Below are 13,152 nucleotides of genomic sequence, written 5' to 3' on the forward strand. Positions count from 1 at the left end.
GGACACTGCTGCAGTGCCCACACCATGCTGCGCACTGGTCTCTGCCCGCCTTAGGCCCCACTCGCGTGTCACCACAGCACCATTGGCACCCGTCGCCTGTTTCCTTTCTCCCGGATGGGCACTGGGAGAGGGGCACTGGTACGTGGCGAGGACAGCGGCGCAGGAAGGGGCATCTTCACTGTCCTCAGGCTGCCCCTCTGGCAATAATGACGCTGCCAAAGAGGGCAGAGCAGAAGCGGCTTCGTGGGCGCRGGGGCAACCCCAGCAGCCCAGCTCGAGCGCAGGGTAGCAGCACGGGTACTGACCGCAGGGACGTGCGGGTAATGGGATGCAGGGCTTAAACAGGAAAACCAGCCGGAGCTGTAATTGAAAGTCGTGTTGCAAAGCTGGTTTATGTATTTTCAGAGGGAGTTCTTGTCTGTGCAGAGAATCTCTTGCAAAGTGGTGGTCAGTGGCTCGCGCTGGAGGCCGCGTGGCAGGGGCAGGTTCAAGTGCACTGGTTTCACACGCGGCTCCTGTGAGGGCAAATTCCCTGTGCCCCTGCCCGCCGTGAGGGTGCTCCTTACCCCGCTGGGATTTCTGCTCTTTGCAGCAGTTCCCCTGGGCGCATGGTGACAACCGGTGCAAGACACTAACCTTTTTCTGTCAGTTATAAAATGTGTCGGCCGCCCGGCGATCTGGAGAGCTTGGGCTAGCAGCGAGGGGCCGTGATCGGTGAGCACCACGGGATCGGCCGCGGTGCCGCGCGCTCGCAGCGCCCACCGCCTGCGCCGCCGCGCCGGGAGTAAGCGGATTAAATCCCGCACGTGCTTGACTTGGTCTTGAAATAAGGACGCCGCTTTTGCTCCGAGAAAAGGCGGGTTATTACATGCTTGAGCAGGGATCATGCGGATTACTGGCGATTGCTCTAACAGGATTTGGYGGATTTAGGAGGGGGCGGGAACGGCCCCGCAGCCCTGGGGAGCTTCCAGCACCGCTGGGCTCTGCGCGGCTGCGAGGCCGGGCTGGGAACGGCCRCGGGCTCCTGCCCTGCCCTGTGCTGTAACCTGCACTGCAACCGCCCGCCTTGGGCTGCGCATCCGTGCAGKGCCGGGCACAGGTATGGTGCACGTGGGGAAACCAGGAATGGCAACGCCGGGAGACCTAGCGGGGCAGCCTGCACCTCCTCATCCTYGTGCATGCGCCCACCGCCCCGGGCTGAGAGGTGGCGTGTGGGCCAGGACCCACCATGAGGGCTGCAAGTGCTTGTGAGGGCGTGTGGGCAGCGCCATGTGTGTCTGCGCGCAGGGCAGGGYGGCAGCTCTCCCTCGGGCTGCTGCACTGTGGCTTCCTCGGCTGCTGTTGGGGGGCAGCAGTGCAGCGGGGCCTGGGGAGCTGCCTGCCTGCAGCCACCGAGCCCAGGGCGCTGCGTCACGGCCGTGCCGCGCGGTGCTGCGCGGCGCTGTGCTGTGCCAGGCTGCAGTGTGCTGTGTAACATGGCACCGTGCTGTGCCATGCTGTGCCGCATTGTGCTGCGCTGCACCATGCTGTGCCGTGCTGCAGTGTGCCGTGTAGCATGGCACCGTGCTGTGCTGCATTGCGCTGCACTGTGCCGTGCTGTGCCATGCTGCAGTGCGCTGTGTAACATGGCACCGTGCTGTGCTGTGCTGCATTGCGCTGCACCGTGCCGTGCTGTGCCATGCTGCAGTGTGCCATGTAGCATGGCACCATGCTGTGCCATGCTGTGCTGCATTGCGCTGCACCGTGCCGTGCTGTGCCGTGCTGCAGTGTGCCGTGCTGCAGTGCACTATGCCGCATTGTGCTGGGTGGCACCGTGCTGTGCCGCATTGCGCTGCACCGCAGCACGCTGTGCCATGCTACAGTGCACCGTGCTGTGCCGCCTTGCGCTGCAGAGTGCCATGCTGTGCTGCAGTGCACCATGCTGCACTGTTCTGTGCCGCACCATGCTGTTCTGTGCCATGCTGCAGTGCACTGTGTTGCACCGCACTGTGCTGTGTCACGCTGCGCTGCACCGTGCTGCACCATGCCAAGCTGTGCTGTGACACAGTGCACTGCAGTGCACCACGTCATGCTGAGCTGTGCTGCACCACACTGCAGTGTGTCATGCTGAGATGCACTGAGCTGCGCCGCGCTGCACCGTGCCATTCTGCACCGTGCCATCCTGTGCCCTCAGGAGCAGGATGGAGACCTGGAGGCCCTGTGGCAGCAGCAGCTCCGTGCATTACTGCAGCACTTTAAAGCACCAGCACCCGTGTCCCCAGAGGGACAAGGAGGGAAGAAGCCATGTGGGAAGAAGCTAGCTGCGTTTGGCCCAGGCGTGGCCTGGCCGGCGGCTGCCACCTGCGAGGCACACGTGGTCCTAGCAGCACAGCCCCGCGGCACCAGGGGACTGCATTGGTGATGGGTGCAAGCTCCGGCACGGCACRGGGCACTGCAGCAGGGTGCAGAATGGCACAGCACAGTACAGCGCAGCTTGACGTGGCACGGTACAGCACAGTGCAGCACTGTGCCTGTCTCCCATAGAGCCACGACCAGGCCGGGGGCTTTGGCAGGGAAGAGGGAAGCGTGTCCCCTCTGCGCGGTGCCCAGGCCGCTCCGCGTGGCACCCACCCGAGCGCCCTCCTTTCGCCAGGCGGGCAGGGCTTGCGCAGCGTGAGCACGTCCCCGCGGGCACCGCGTGGCGTGACCAGCGGGCTGGCCGGGCTGGCCTGGTGGGTGAAGCCGGGGCGCTGCGCGGCGTGGAGGCCGTGGGCCTGCTGYGGAGGCCTTGGTTTCGCTGTACCGGCCATGGTCCCACCCCAGCACCCAACCGCTGGCCGCTTCCTAKCTGGCCTTGCTAGTAGGTGCAGCAGGAGCCGCCGTGCGCAGCGTCACTGGGCTCGGGAAACTTTATATATTCTTATTTTTAGAAGGTGGCCTTTTAGCAATCAGGGGATTATGTTCCCCGTTTGGAGCGGGTGCTGTTAACTCGTGGAGATTCCTTGTTGGGCCCGTGGTAGCGGGTGAGGCACTAGGGTGCAGCAGCCCCTTGAGGGTACCAGCAACCCCTCGCTGGTGGCTGCAGTGCCACCGAGGGCAGGTCAGTCCCGCCGTGCTGGCAGCACCAAGGATGTGGCTGCTGTGTGCAGGAGGACGGGCTCAACCGGAGCGCAGGGCCGGAGCAGGATCCGGAGCAGGATCCGGATCAGGAGCAGCGCTGCTGCCCTCGCGCCTTCCCCAGCCTGTTGCCAAGCGACAGGTTTTAATTGGAGGACTAATTTTGCTGCCGGCCGTTCTCCTCGAGCAGCAAGCGCGGTGCCGAGGCCGGCGCGATGCAGCGGTGCAGGCGGGCGCCCGCGCGCAGCCACAGCCCCGGCGCGGCGGCGGCTCGGCCGCGTCTGCAGGCGCTGCGGCCCCGTGCGCCCCTGTAGGACTGCGAGGCAGGGCTTGGGGAGGGCTCTGCAGAGCAGGGGCAGCAGCCGCGAGCTGCGCGGCTTGGGTCCTGCCAGCTTCCCCAGGGCTGTTACGGAGCCGCTGCCCGACTTAGCGCAGCCCCTTCCCCATCCCGCTTTCCAGCGGCCGGCTCRGCCCGCAGGCCCATTCCCCTTGGGCAGGCTTGGATGGGCACCGAGCTGCAGAGGGATAAGCAAGACTGGTCCTAGCCAAAGGAGWCTGTCCTGCCTGGGAAAACCTGTCAGGGTCTCGTGGTTCGGACAGGCTGAAATACAGAGCCTGGAGGAGGCCTCTCCTGCAGACCTGGAGTCCCGATGCACGGTGTCCTTGGGATGCAGAGCCGTGAACGGTGCCCTCGGGATGCAGAGCGGGCAGCTGTGAGCGATGGGCAGGCCAGGAGCCGCCCCGCGGGAGCTCCCTGCTCCCCCAGGCCCAGCCGGGGCAGCTCGTCAGGTCCCTCTTGGCTGATCCCTGGGATAAGCGGAGGGCTGCGTGCGCTGCGCGGGGCCGGCCGAGGCTCTTCCCGTTCCGCGTGTGCGAGGGAGTGCGGCCAGCCGGGCGGGCAGCGGGAGGTGCCAGGGCCGCCGCGTGTGGGGCCTGGCCGAGGCAGCCGCTCCGCGCCCAGCGGCGCCTGCCTCCCCCGAGCCCCTCGTGCCTCGTCCCTGCGCCTGCCGCGTTCACCTCCATCGGGAACAAACGGGAAAGTACCRGCTTGGGGAGCCTCTTCTTCCCAGCTTCCTCATGCTCAACTTCTCTATTATTGTTRTTGTTGTTGTTGTTGCTATTATTGTTATTGTTATTATTATCCCTTTGGGGGAGGGAGGGCTGCGGTGTCCTGCATGGACAGAGGAGCTCGCGCGGCACCCGCCGCCCGCACACACTGATGCAGCTCTCGCTTCTCTCCCGCAGGGCCGGTGTTCACGGGAAAACTGCAAATACCTTCACCCGCCGCCGCACTTAAAAACGCAGCTGGAGATCAATGGGCGCAATAACCTGATCCAGCAGAAGAACATGGCCATGCTGGCCCAGCAGATGCAGCTCGCCAACGCCATGATGCCCGGCGCGCCGCTGCAGCCCGTGGTAGGTGCGCGTCGCCCCGCGCCGGCCGCGTGTCCCGCCGGCAGCCGCCGGTCAGCAGGGCTGCGGGGAGCGGTAGAGGCAAGGGGAGGCCTGGAGGGATCTGCACGTTCACTTTGGTGCCAGTTCGCACAGCATTAGCACATAGCACCCCTTGTTTCCTCTCTTCTCATCTTATTGTCTCTCTTCTGAAAATAAGAAGGTTTTGGTGTGAGTGTGTGAGGAGGGCAGGGAGCTGGAGCTGTGTGAGCACAGGGACCCCCAGCCCTGACCGCCCTGGCGGGGCGGTGCAGGAGCCCCAAGCAGTGTCCGAGCAGCCTTGCTGTTTCAGCATCTCGGGATTGTGTGTACGTGGCCACGGTTGTATTTCAGTTTCAGGATTTGGGTATGGTGATACCAAAATCACAAATAAGCAAATGAACAAACAAATTCATATTTGGGGCTGCAAAAAAAAAAAAAAAAAAAAAAAAAAAAAAAAAAAAAACGCAGAAGACACAATGAAAACTGTTGCTTGAAATGGTGTTCCCCAGAAGCTGTGTGTGTTTGTGCCGTGAGCTATAAGCTCAGCTCTCTGGCATATACACATCAGGGCACAAAGAGACACCAGCCGTTCGGGAACAGATAAAAATAAATATTTTAATGCAGTGCTTTAGGTTAACCTTGCTGTTTAATACAAAGAGAGCCTAGTGTGACGGTAGCCYGCAGGCCGTTCGGTGAGGTTGTGCTGTGTGCCGGGGAGCAGGGCGGGCGCCGGGCAGGCTGTGCACGTAGACGCCGCGGGCGCCGTCCCGGGGCTGGTGCCTCCAGCGCCACGTGCTTGTGGCGGGCGCCCTCGCGGGGTTGCACCCCSAGTTGTGCATCGCCCTGGAGCGGGCGTCGTGCGGGGTGCCCAGGGCAGAGCTGCAGCTCAGCCTGCCTGACAGCGCTGCCGTTTGGGTTGTGCTCTCTGCAAATCAATGCCATGTGCTTCAAGAAGAGCAGAGCCCTCTAACCAAACGAGAGGCTCTAAYTTAGCAAGAAAAACGGCAGGGCGCATCCGTTCGTGCTGCTGGGCAGCTTGCACCGTTCCTCGGGTGCTTTGGGCGAGCACCGTTACCTCCCTCTGCCCATCCAGCCGCATCTGGAGACACTGAAAGCTCCGCGCAGAGAACGAGCAGGCTGAAATGAGCTGTTTTTTCCAGAAAAGCTCTTTTTTCAGGGATTTCTTCAGGGATTTTTTCGGGGATATCAGAGGAGGGTGACATTGGCAGTGCAGGTCTTGCCTTCTGTTGTGGCCTTAGGTACAGCATGTGCCCCTGGGATGACATAGTCTGCAGCGCCCCGTGCATCCCCAGCAAGTCATTTCTCCTGCTCGTGCACCTTTGCAGCGCACTGCAGATTGCCCCGGAGTTTCAGGGTAGTYTGAAGTTGCTCTCATGAAATATGCTGTTATTTTGCAGTGGTCTAAAGGCTGCAGGGCAGGTTATTTATAGCAGTGCATGATGATCTGGGTGGAAAATAAACAGGACRCTCTGTTACTTATTCCACCATGGGGATATTGGGCTGAAACCAACCACTGATATCTGCAAAGCTGCGCCCCAACAGGCCTGTTCACAGCTCAGCTTTTAATGTAGCGATTACATAGGTGATGTCCCAGTCCTGACAGCTGCAGGAGATATTTCCTTGGTGTTGTTTCTCCAGTTTATTCACAGCCAAACGTGCCTGTTTCTTTTCCCCGGCGTTGTGGGGCTGCCCCTTTCGTGTGGCTCCCGYCCAGGCCCCGTGTTTCGGTGCAGGGCTCAGCACAGCCCTGCTCCCCGGCGCCCAGCAGGGACGCGGAGACGTGCGGGCCCGCACGCCGCCTGGCTTGGGGAGATAGGAGGGACACGGAGGCACGGGGCTGCGTTCAAGGGAGCGTCGCTTCTCTCTGCAAATGCCTGTGGGAGAAGGAGCCTCGGGGCGGGCCGCGGCACGGGGAGAGCCGCTGGGGCAGCGCTCCTCGCGCGCCGCCAGCCCGGCCAGGAAACCCGCTTTACTGCAGGGCAGCAGCGCCCGATCGCTCCTGCAGAAGCTGTTTGGTCTCCTGGAGCCGCTTATCTGCACAGCACGCAATAGCCAGCAAGGGCAGCCGCCTGCTTTGGTTACTGCCTGTTTCTTTTTTTAAAACAAACAAACAGAAAGCCCAGCATTTGCATAGTGTCTTGTCTCCCTCTCTGGCTTAATGTTTTAGTCTAAATAAAGCTTATCACTCGCGCTGTGTGTTTTCTGCGTATCTGCACGGACAGCCTGCTTTATTTTACAAAAATAAATGATTGCCGCTATCGTGCTCTGAGCCCGCTGCTGAGCTGAGCTGGTGTGGCCCCTGAGCCGCGGTGCAAAGTGCTGCTCTCGGTGCCGGGGGACCGCGGGTGGCCGTCCCGGCGCTCCCGCTTGGAAGCGGTGCCCGTTGGCAGCGCGGTGCCCTGCCAAGCCCGCCCGGCACCGCCGCGGGAGCACACGCGCCGCAATGTTGTGTTGTTGACACTGTGAATAGCAATATATATTAAAGCTTCTTTCTTCTTTTCTCTCCTTGCAGCCAATGTTTTCAGTTGCACCAAGCTTAGCCACCAATGCATCAGCTGCCTTTAATCCCTACCTGGGGCCTGTCTCCCCAGGCTTGGTCCCAGCAGAGATCCTGCCCACGGCGCCCATGCTGGTTGCAGGGAACCCCGGCGTCCCGGTTCCTGCTGCCGCCGCCGCCGCTGCCCAAAAGCTAATGCGGACAGACAGACTGGAGGTAGGAACTCCTATACGTAATCCACTGTCACAAGCAGTGTCATTTATCATGTCTCCTAATCATAAAATCTTTTTCTTGCAAACARAGAGTAAGTAAGTGTTGACTGAGCTGCTAACGTCACGTCTTGGTGTAGAGGTTAAGGCCAGAAAGCAAGTGAAGGAGCAAGCTGCAGGTGAATGAATTCTTGTAGGTGATCTGGTCACCTGCTGTGGAAAGAGGTGGGAAGGTTGAGGCCTTGTAGGTACAGCTAGGGCAGCAGCGAGAGCGCCCGAGGCGGTGTGAAGGTGTGGGAGGCCCAGGTTTGACAGGGTGCAGCGCTTCGCTGCCTGCATCGCAGCTCATCCGCGGTTTTGTCCTGTTTTGGGGCAGGGCACGTGGTGCTAGCGCGTCCTCACACGCCTCCTGGTCACCACTCACTGGCCTCTGCAGAGCCCGCACGGACGCTCCCCGCTCCAGCYGCTGCTCTCCGGCACCCTCAGCCTCCCTTATCCGCAGTGCGTGGGGGTGTTTTCAGCGCGTTATCACACCGGGCGGCGTGCACTGAGCGGCGGCAGCGCGTGCCGAGGGGCAGCGTGTGCTGTGTGTGGCCAGGCCGGTGCCGCGTCAGCGCTGCCGCCGCAGGGGCAGCGTCTGGAGGCTCCCGGCAGCCCCTTCCCAACGCCGTCCCTGCATTCCCACTGCGCTGCGCCTCAGCAGGCCCCGCGGTGGCCAGTGCTGCCGCCGCCCGGGGCCGCAYGGCGCAGCAGCAGCACCGCTGTAGCCGTGGGTGCCGGGGCCCTGAGCTGCCTGCTGACAGTGTCGCGCTCGAGGGTTTGTGCTGCGAATCAGTGGTGCTGCTTTTGGATCTGGTTCCTGCGTCCGCAGGGAACCAGATGGGGGGAGGGAAGATGAGCTCTGTTCTAAAATGCAGTCGGTCTAGCTGTGATGCCTCTCTCTGCCTGTGCATCTGCGCCGATAGGAGCTCTGTCTCCTTCCAAAGGAAGCTGGTCGTTTTGCCCCTGACTGACAAGCTGCGGCTTGGAAAGCTGTGAGCGAGAAGTGGCGGCGTCACCTGGCACGGGGGCTTCGCGGGGCGGCTATTCCGGGAGCTTGCCTCACCCGGCTCCCCTTTCGCAGGTCACATCACGTCCCTTCTGGAGCTGTTTGCTCTGAGCACAGGGCTCCCTCAACACGCACGTGTCTCTGGGGAGCCGTGCGGCCGCCGGCTGAGGATCACTCACGGATGGGTCCCTTGGGTGGGTCCCTCCCTGCCAGAGGTGGTTTAAAAACACCGACACCGAGCACATAGATCAGTGCAGGAACAGAGGGYAGCGCGCTCCGCAGCGAGCAGAACCGTTCGCTCCCCAGAGCCCTGTGCTCTCTGTCGCGATTTAAAGACACGATGGGCTTGAGAGGCAGCTCTCCCCAGGCACCKGCGGCGCCACGCTCCCGTGAAAAGCACCAGGTAGCTTTGCTTTGAATGGAAAGAGGACTGTGGCCAGACGCGTCTCCCAGCGTTCCGTGTCTCTATCCCCRTCTTCCTGCTCGGGGCTTCCCTTGGCTCTGCTGCCTGCTGTAGCAGTAGCACCGTTCAATTCACTTAAGAGAAAAATCCGGCCTCGGCAGCCTCTGAGCTGCCTGCATTGGTTGTCGCGTTGACCGGGATGGAGAGCACGTCCAGGTTTACCCCTGACGCTGCACTTTCCCCCGAGCCGCAGTCTTGCAAAAATAGCAGCTGCCGGCGGGGAGGGCTGCCGAGGGAGGCTCTGCTGCCTTATTCCCTCTAGAAAGTGCATTTTAAGCAGTGAGATATGTAGATGAGGACATAAGTTGCCTGCATTTCTGAGTTTGCTGGCTGTCTGACGTTGAGGCTATCTAGATTTCATGTACGAAGTGGATGAGCAAATGGTTCTTGTATGCGGTTGTGTTGGTTATAGAGCTGCGGAGCGGAGCGGAGGGAGCCGCTGAGCTCCGGCGGGCTTGCTGCCCGCTCCGCGTCACCACCACAGCGCTTTATATGGCCCAGCTCTCTCCCTTGGAATGAAGTCTCCCCTGAAAAAAATAACTGCTCTGAGCGTAGCGGCTAATCCTGGAATATGAGTTGTTCTGTTTAGAATTTTAAATACATATTTTCAGGAACGATGTCCTTTGCCATTAATTAAGTTAGCGCACGTGCTCGAGATACTTGACAGGGCGCTTGCACAATTGAAAGCCCTTAATAACCGTGCCGGGAGCGCGAGGGGGATCAGCCAGACAGCGCTGACCTGTCAGATGGTGTGTACGGTCTGCTGAGTAAATAGGAATGTCGCAGGGTAAAGTCGGTGGCTGCTGCTCGGGGCAGGATTGGTTTCGCACGGATCCGCGGCGCGGTGTCCGTTCCGGAGCACACACAGGTGCCCGGGAGCAGCCTCTCCGTAAGGAATCCGGCTGGCAGGGAGGAAGCTCCGTGGCTGTGCCCGCTGCCCTCCCGCTGCTCCGCCGCCGGCAGCGCCTCCAACCACAGCGTGCGCCTTTCTCAGGCGGAGGAGAAGCGGATGAGGATAAGGAGGGGACAGRGCACGGGCTCGCCCGGCCGCTTTGTTCTTCCAAGGCGTGTGTTGGGCTGGAACCCTCCTCATTTCTGCTGGGAAGGCTGGCAGAGGAGGCCTGCCAGGCAGTCCTTGGAGCCGCTCTTGCTGTGGCCGCGCCGCTTTGTGCGGGCGCCCCGGGGGTGCTGGGGCAGCGGATGGGTTGAGTGGCTCAGGGCAGGCAGGGGGGCTGCCCCGTGTCCCCAAAATCCCTGCGAGGAGCCAAGGGACAGGAGGGACCCTGCGGCCGAGCCCGGCCTCTGCGCAGCGCCTCGCGTGCCCTCAGTGCAGCGTGGGCCTTCAGCTCATGTGCCTTTAGTCACTGGGTTGAAAATTATGGTGTTAATTACAGGGTCGCATAAAAATAAATAAATAATGAAGAAAAGCACTCCAGATTGCAAAGACCAGGCCAGATATCATGCTTCCGTGCCTCTCTGCTTAAGCAGATGGATGATATATAACTGTGCGCCTGCGGCAAAAATAACATCCTTTTCAAGGCTTGTTTGTAAATAAACACGAATTGGAAACTGCTGGGCATTCTTGGATAGCATTGTGGTGCTGGAAAGCCACTCAAGTGACTGGCAGGGTTACGGTTTGTGTCTGATTACTGGGAGCCGTAATTCAGATATGTGTTAGAGGGGACTGTGAGGGAGTCATTCATTGCCTTATCTTAGCTACCACATCGCAGCTGCCTCAAAGTTTGCTGTGTGCGTGCCAAAGATCGTCCTTATCTGCCTATTTCACTTCTCTGGTCATTTTTCTTTGGCTTTTAACCAAGATAAAATTAGCTGGTCTAGCTGGGTGCAGTCTTTGCCCCTTGCTCTCTGTATTTATTATAAATATGAAAGTATTGGGGTTCTGGGCATGAACGGAGTAGCCGGATCTTCACGTGGGATGGGTGTGGATTCGGTGCAAGCGCACTCCAGTTCCTGCAGCTTCAGAGCAGGAGGCTTCACTCTAGGCCAGAGACAACTAATCCGGGGATGTCTCCCACTTTATCCCCTCGAGAGGCCTTTCTTGGGAAGAAGGCAGCATTTCACGGGCCAGGAGGTGTCCTAGACCTTCTGGGAGGCCATTAGGGAGACACAGTGCAGGGGCAGGTGCTTTACGCACGGCCCCAGCGTTCGCCTCCGCACACAAGGGCGCTGGGATCGGGTCGCACGGGAAGAGCCGCGGCTGCAGGTGCTCCCGAGGGCAGCCCCATGGGCACTGCCCCTGTGTCCCGCGGGCCGCGCACGGGTTAAAGCGCCACGGAGCCGCTCGCATGGACCCAAACCAAGGGACAGCCAAATTTGGTTTGTCCCGGGGACCGCAGCCAAAGTTCTTGAGGAAATACTGATGATCCAAGCTCATGGGCACCCACCTTTAAAAGGAAATTCCATCTACTGGGCTGGCTTTATTTTTATACAGTTGCTTGCCTTTGTCCCTCTCTGTTTCCTACAGCCTCTTGAAAACTGARGAACTCACTTTTGTTCCCAAATTGAAAATGGCTGAGAATGGAGAAAACAAAAACCTATTTTAAATCCAGGGTTTTCRAGGCTTCCTCCTGAGAAAGGGAGGCGGCGCTCGTGGCCCCGGCGGCGAGGAGGATCGCGCCGGTGCTCGGCGGCGCCGGCGGCCTGCGTGGGCTCCGCGGCCTCCCCGCCAGCCGCAGCGCGGCGCAGGCAGCGCGCAGCACGGCGTGCAGGCCGGGTTGCCCTCTCGTGGCGGCAGCGCGGAGCTGTGGGTGCCGCGCGCGGGCGCTGCTCCGGGGCCCTCCATCATCCACACCGGGCAGCGCCGCAGCAGGCGCCGTGCTCCATCACACACCTCACTGCCCGAGCGTGGCGGCCGCGAGCCAGCCCTCGTGTCCCGTCGGGAAGGGCTCTGCGAGGCGCGGTGTCCGTGATGTCCCGGCCCTGAGCCGCTCTCTCTCGTGCAGGTGTGCCGGGAGTACCAGCGCGGCAACTGCAACCGGGGCGAGAACGACTGCCGCTTCGCCCACCCCGCCGACAGCGCCATGATCGACACCAACGACAACACCGTCACCGTCTGCATGGATTACATCAAGGGCAGGTGCTCCCGGGAAAAGTGCAAATACTTCCACCCGCCCGCGCACCTGCAAGCCAAGATCAAGGCTGCCCAGTACCAGGTTAACCAGGCCGCCGCTGCGCAGGCAGCAGCCACTGCAGCCGCCATGGTGAGTGCAGAGCACGCGGTGACGCCCCGACACGTTGCAGTGTGCCTCTGTGGTGGAGAGGAGGTGGCTGTGCTTGCCCAGGGCGTGTGGCCGGGTGTCCGCCCGGTCACTGCCGCGGCACGGAGCCGCTTCACCGCGAGGTGTTTCACCGATGGTGCCTGCTGGCGTGTACGCAGTATCCCTGCGTGCATGTGTGTGTGCATAGCTGTGTGTGTGTGTGTGTGTGTGTGTGTGCCCATGGGGCGCATCCCCTGCTCGCACGCCGGGAGAGGCCTCTGCCCCACACGTGGGTCGATGCAGCCCCGCACGGACCAGCCCTACTTGCAGAGAGGCGGTTCCAGACCGACCTCCCGTGTCCCTGAGAGCTGGGCTAAAGCTCCCGCCCGCCGCGGCGCCTGCACGGCCAGGGCCGGCACGGGGCTCCCGCGGCCACCTCGCCACGCCAGGAGCGCCGCTGGCTGCGCCGCTCGCGCCGTGCTCGAGGCCCCGCGCGCTGCTTGGTGCCGGCGCGCGCGGCGTGCATGCCGACTCTCGTGACCCGTTGTATATGGCATTCCGATGATTTGTTTTCTTTTATTTGTTTTTTTTTCTCGCCCCCACCCCCAAACGCACTGCTGCCCCCATGACGCACCTCTGCTTGCTGTTTGTGTTAATGCGCTTGACCCCACTGGCCCATTGCCATCATGTGCTCGCTGCCTGCTAATTAAGACTCAGTCGGCTGTCAAATCACTGAAGCGACCCCTCGAGGCAACCTTTGACCTGGTACTTGGACCTTTCACCTTTTAGCTTGGCATGTAGAGCTGTAGAGGCGCTGCGCCGGGGCGGGCGGCGGGCCGGGCCGCTCGGAGGCGCTGGGCAGCGGCCCTGCCCGCCCGGGGGCTGCGCGGGCGGCGGCGGCACCCGCGTGCTTGGCGCGTTCGCATGCCCAGGGAGGCCCCGGGGTGCCCCTAATCCCCCCGTCCCGCCCCGTCCCGCCCCTCCCGCGCCCCGGCTCCGCCAGGCTCCCATTAACCCGCCGGGCCCCGCCAGCTCCTGCCTGCCCCGCCGCGCGGCCGCCGCTTGCTCGTGCTCAACGTGCTGCTGCCGGGGTGCGGGGCCGCGCTCGGCGGGACCAAACTCACTTTCTCTTCTTCTCTTTCTCATCCTTCTCCCCCTCCCCTTGG

General features: G+C 61.7%; 1 protein-coding gene across 2 annotated transcripts in view; it reads left to right on the forward strand.

Moving 5' to 3' along the window:
* MBNL1 (muscleblind like splicing regulator 1) overlaps positions 1 to 13,152 on the forward strand; it is a 35,203-nt gene that overhangs the window by 8,190 nt on the left and 13,861 nt on the right. For both annotated transcript variants that reach the window (XM_026045472.1, XM_026045473.1), the window contains exons 2-5: positions 4,342 to 4,512; positions 7,064 to 7,264; positions 11,732 to 11,989; positions 12,698 to 12,751. In XM_026045472.1, the coding sequence (XP_025901257.1) occupies positions 4,342 to 4,512; positions 7,064 to 7,264; positions 11,732 to 11,989; positions 12,698 to 12,751 (684 nt within the window). The remainder of the gene's footprint in view (positions 1 to 4,341; positions 4,513 to 7,063; positions 7,265 to 11,731; positions 11,990 to 12,697; positions 12,752 to 13,152) is intronic.

This window comes from Nothoprocta perdicaria, unplaced genomic scaffold (assembly GCF_003342845.1).
Source record: "Nothoprocta perdicaria isolate Ctin4 unplaced genomic scaffold, notPer1 scaffold_4, whole genome shotgun sequence".
NCBI lineage: Eukaryota > Metazoa > Chordata > Aves > Tinamiformes > Tinamidae > Nothoprocta > Nothoprocta perdicaria.